Genomic DNA, 5114 nt, shown 5'->3' with positions numbered 1-5114 from the left:
ACAGCACAATATAAGCATTAGCAATTAACTAACTAGATCAGGGAGTACCCAGTGCTGATTTCTTTGGCAGCATATCTACTTTATTTGAAGTTACACTACAATCAAATTAAAATGTGGAGCAATTCAAGATATTTTTTAAACATAAAAAAACCTTTTCTGAATTTTTCATCGCATTGCAGGCATTTGCAACCACGCAACTACTAGTTGTGACCAGTAAACTGCTCTCCTGCAAAGTTAGTGGCTAAATAGGACACTGATGCTAGCAGCTTGAATTTAGCATCAACAAAGAAAATATTGCAAGACATATCAATTCAATAAATTGCTTTCATCGCTGTTTGATGATAAATAGAGCTTGCTTTTCATATTCCGACATCAAATTCAAGTACATAAAACCAACACAACAGTCACTGGCAAACTCAAAATAATGAAATGAAATGACAATCATTGAACAATGTCAACATTATTGATGTCACAATACAATCAAAGACACTACTACATTTGTTTTATTTAGCTCAAGAGGAGTCAACACCATGCATATTTAGATATACACATGCAAGAAATTAAATAATTTGACAATGCAACTTTTTATAAAAAGTATCAAACTGGGAGTATGCTATTAAGTAGCACGGCAACTTAGTTAACACTGCACTATAACGGCAATAAATACTGTTCTATAACGGCAACATGACGGTCAATTCTCTTGCGGTTAATACACCAAAGAATAGACGCCAAAATAGAATAGAGAAATTAAGCGGATAGACCATTGACCATCCCTGCAAGCTGGTTGAGGAGATTCAGTCCCAAAGGTATTTCTGGTGAATAAAATCAGCAGAAAGACCGCCACAAATTCTAAATCAGATTGTAATGACCTAGCTTGAGAAAAATGTAAGATCCATGGTTAACGTACTGGGGTCATCTTCCTGTCTTGGCACGTTTCATTCCATTACTATTGAAAGGTGACATGCTCGGACTCATGCTAGGGCTCATACTGGGACTTTCCTCCCTCAGAGTACCATTAAGCATAGCTAACTCCCTCAATTGCTGCTTCTTATAGTGATCAAGTGATTCATCCTGGCAGGTTGCCACGTATTAGAAGGACTAGCCCTAAAAAAAGGGTGAGGCTCAACAATTAATGCAATTAAAGGTGAAAATAAATTTATACCACAGGCTTCAAAAGATTCTCTAGTACTGCAACAGCATGGTCCAAGCGTGAATTGATTATATCCTCTGGAAACTCTGCCTCCACCAACAAGTGCAATGGCTCGTTAAGGTGCTCATACCCAGGTTTATCTTTAAGCTTCTCTTCCTATAATAATTAAAATTAGGAAATACGAAAAATAAGGCATCGTAAGCCTCTGATTAGTATGAGAAATCCAAAAGCAGTGGGATGAGGAATCAAATGCAGAACTCCAAGGTGAAAGAAGTAACAACTTGAATTGGAAAAGAATTGCCTAAATTTATTTAGAATATAAGATAGATGATGTGCTATATGTTCATCATAATACTTTGTGCATGTGAGTGACTAGAAGTATACTAAAACTAATAATTAAAAAAAATTAAATCAAATCAAGTTACTGAAATTAGCACTGAATAATTCTTCAATTTAAATGAGAGCCTAAATGCAACCACTGAAGTTGCTGCTTCAAGTCATGGAATTGGCCTCTTGCAAATGCAAGGTGAACCTTTGTAGCACCAACACATCAGAAAAAAGGTTAGTTCTTATCCGTTTCCGTGTCGAACACCAACACTGACACTTGTGATTACGTCTAATTTATTCATTTTTTCAAATAAGTACAGTGTCGGTGTTGTGTTTGTGTCGATGCTTCATAGGTGCCAATGCCAACAATAGATCCACAGTAGAAGTGAAGGACCCTGCCAGCAATGGTAGGAGCTGTGTGGAATCAAGTTTCCCATTTTACAGATGTTTAGAGTGCATAATTAAATACCAACTTTACCTTAATAGAATCCTTCACGGAGCCACAGCCTCTGATGTAAACCCTACATTCTGTCATCGCTTCCACTCTTTTTAACGAGTTACCGCGAGGTCCCAGAATCCGACCAACAAAATTATACTGCTGTGATTTGAGTAAAAAAAATATGTTATTACATTGTTGAGAAGATAAACTGATATGGACTGGAGTGGGAAAAAAAACACGATTTGGACTTACATTTGGATATTTGTCGACAGGAACGTCAAGCCTGATAACTCTCTTCACTACAGGAGTCGTCGGAATTCCTTGTGCCCCATGCCAACCCACTGGTGGTGCTTGAAAAGGTCCCATTCTTTGGAGATTTCCATTGTCCTGCATGTAGAACTTTAGTACTATTTAGAACTCTGCTTTTATAAATTGTAAACACAAGTTTAGATCAAAACTCAAACTCTCTTGCCACCAATTTTCCACACAATGCAATGGAACTTTTTTTGCACCCGGTATATTGCCCAATTCTTAGCATTTAGTCATTCAATGCAGCATACACAATTTTGAAGCTCCCAAGAGCCAAAATCTGGCAACAAATAGCAACCATGTTTTCACATCGTAGAATCCGTTTGCAAAATGCAAGAAAAGAAAGGCTGCCTAAAATAGACCCACAATGGGCCTCGCCCTTTCATGATCTTGCTATTACAGAGTCTTTATAGTACTAGGTTTTTCTAGGAACACGGAGCTATTTGGCAGGCGTATTGACTGGTATCATGCAGGTTAAAATGTATAACAATAACTTCTTCCAAGTCTTCTTCAGAAATTGAGGTTAACAAGGCTGGATTAAAAGCTAAAAAACTAAGATCAATTTTCAAAACTGTCAATCACAGTGCTGAATTACTAGTTCTTCTTTGTGTAATCCTGGACGCTTTTTATGGTGAAATATCCTGAAAACAAGTTACATTTGTGCATTCTGATGCATGGCTGATGCTTCTCATACAGATATTTTAAAGACATGCATCAACATGTGTAGTAAAAGATCCATCTAATATGCCCAAGAGTAATTAGAAAATACAAATCTAACCAGTGGCCACAGATCATTGTAAAAGAAATTGAATTTGAACTTTGTTCTGTGCCATGCAATGGGTGTTAACACTTGTAAAAAGTCATAATGCAGAAATGGTTTAAAAAAATATCGGATAGTGATGGCCAAAGTATTTCCCCTAGGTGTAGAAAACACTACCGGACTTCCTGGCAAGTGAGGATCAAAACAAAGCTAATTATCTAGGTAATGTTTCGTTACCGTTGATAGGATTTCTTTCACATGGTAGAGGACTCTGGTGTTAAAACTGATACAGGCCATTTATCATGCTTGTATGTTTAATTATAAAAACGAAATCTGGAAAACATAAAGCACACAGATCACACCTGGCATTGATGTTTAAGAAACATATGTTTATGCAACTATAAAATCATGAATGTAATGGCACGACTTCGCAAACAAACAGCAAACCTCAACTGCTAAATGTTGGACAATTTTATTCAACAATGAAGATTGTGCGCATGCACGCAACTAAAATTGCTATAAGTTTACTTTTCCAGTAAACAAATAATAACTAAAGAATTCGTGAATCATTTAATAGAAATTTATGAGTGGTATGAAGTAGCATTACCTCTCTAGGTGCAGCAGGCCATCCCTCCATATCCATTGGCCTACTATTTGGATGTTGACCTAACGGCCTAAATGGACTGTCTGGCTCAAATCTTTCATGTTCCGAAAAACCTTGATTAAATCCGGATATGCGTCTGATTTCTGCAATGCACATTAGAATCAGATACATTATCAATGATCGAGGCAAAGTCTGTGGTTCATAGATTATAAATGAAGATATGAAAAAAAAGAGAAATATGATTGATGAACCTTGAGTTAAGAGCCTGGTACATTGTGGGAGAACTTGCAAAAAGGGTCCCAATTTCTGCCTCTCCGCCAATAGTTCAGCCAAAAATCTGCGAAAAAACTAACAATGAATAAATGGAAAGGAGAAAAAAATGATGAATTGATGAGGAAAAAGAAGGGTGTGAAGAAACCTTTCACGATGATCGGAAGACCTGATAGGAGAAGGACCGGGAGGAGGGAACTGAAAATAACTTCCATTCCCATTCCCATTTCCGTTCCCAGATGGGATCCTCTCTCCCATCTTGTTCTGCAATTTTGAAAAACAAACCCTAGTTGGTTTAGTAGGACCCACACAAATCATTCAGCATGAAATGAAAGGAAGGAATCGAAATTGAGAAATAGAATAGCGTCGAAGAGAGGATGGGTTAGATGAGCGAGTATAGAAGAGAAAGGGTTAGTTAATTAACTTACAGAGAGTTACGGAGTCGAAGGAGGAGAGAAGAGGAGAGGGTGAGGGTGAGCCACGACACTGCAGTCGGTGACTACACTACCAACCAAAGTCCAAAGGAGGAAGAAAGAGAAACCAGACTCTTGCCGTCTCCCTCTTTATATATTTTTTATTTTATTTTATTATTCACCCATTCATTGAATCACTCTTTTTTTTTATTGATTATAAAAAAATAAATTATTATTTATTAATTAAATTTTAAATTAATTTATTTAAAAGAATATCAATACGGGGTGCTGACTAGAGTCATTGAAGAAGCTCTTCGTGTACGACGGTGAAGGTTTTTGGTAGGTGGGATATGGGGGTGTATCTGCAAAGTTATGACTCTAGTGATAAAGTGAGTGAGGTTATAGAGACATAAATATAATAGTGAATGAATTGTACTTGTTTATGATGTGCAATCATATAGCGGTTAAAACTACATCTGATAAACGCAATGTGGGTACGGTAAACTGTTGGATTGATTTCAACGACTACGATGAGCACAGAGTCTGATTCATGTGTGTGGCTTCTTGGTGAAAGTTCATTTGTTCGACATCTTTAGGCCATAAAAACTCTAGATTGGACATTTAAATTGGGTTGCTTTTATTTTATTGTTTGGTTGGCCCATAACGGTTGCCCCCTAAGTCATTGATATTTAATACGGAGCTAAGATTGTTGTATAAGTGGTGAGATCTACCTTCATAATGCTCTTGTTTTTTACTTTAGTGCCTCTGGGTGTACATCCACGTTGGGGGAAGTCGGAGGTGTGTTAAGTAGGAGTAGCTGATATCGGGAATATGTGCATTAA

The 5114-nt window shown here is 37.1% G+C and overlaps 1 protein-coding gene across 6 annotated transcripts; it reads right to left on the bottom strand.

The window, feature by feature from the left end:
- Window positions 1–422: 422 nt before the first annotated feature.
- Window positions 423–4441, bottom strand: LOC127086105 (KH domain-containing protein At1g09660/At1g09670). Of its 6 annotated transcripts, none has more exons than XM_051026807.1 (8): window positions 4288–4441; window positions 4008–4123; window positions 3841–3926; window positions 3593–3732; window positions 2169–2315; window positions 1956–2075; window positions 1163–1306; window positions 423–1071 (listed from the first exon to the last, which is right to left on the bottom strand). In XM_051026807.1, exons 2-8 carry the CDS (start codon window positions 4115–4117, stop codon window positions 913–915), a joined length of 906 nt encoding a protein of 301 aa, XP_050882764.1. In that variant the 5' UTR covers window positions 4118–4123; window positions 4288–4441; the 3' UTR covers window positions 423–912. The 6 variants fall into 6 exon arrangements, with proteins under 6 accessions (XP_050882764.1, XP_050882779.1, XP_050882790.1 ...); XM_051026822.1 differs by having other exon boundaries at window positions 1956–2072; XM_051026833.1 differs by having other exon boundaries at window positions 2169–2303.
- Between the last annotated feature and the right edge of the window lie 673 nt (window positions 4442–5114).

The sequence above is a fragment of the Lathyrus oleraceus genome, chromosome 1 (genome assembly GCF_024323335.1).
Source record: "Lathyrus oleraceus cultivar Zhongwan6 chromosome 1, CAAS_Psat_ZW6_1.0, whole genome shotgun sequence".
Lineage (NCBI taxonomy): Eukaryota > Viridiplantae > Streptophyta > Magnoliopsida > Fabales > Fabaceae > Lathyrus > Lathyrus oleraceus.
This window is presented reverse-complemented; position numbering and strand designations above follow the sequence as displayed.

Bases quoted from the DNA above. Each gene is read 5' to 3' on its own strand.
- LOC127086105 (XM_051026807.1), bottom strand. From the start codon at position 4,117: ATGGGAGAGAGGATCCCATCTGGGAACGGAAATGGGAATGGGAATGGA. The intron at 3,927-4,007 runs GTTTCTTCACAC...GTTTTTTCGCAG, and splicing joins TCTTCCGATCATCGTGAAAG to ATTTTTGGCTGAACTATTGG. The intron at 2,316-3,592 runs GTAATGCTACTT...ATAGTACTAAAG, and splicing joins GGCCTGCTGCACCTAGAGAG to TTCTACATGCAGGACAATGG.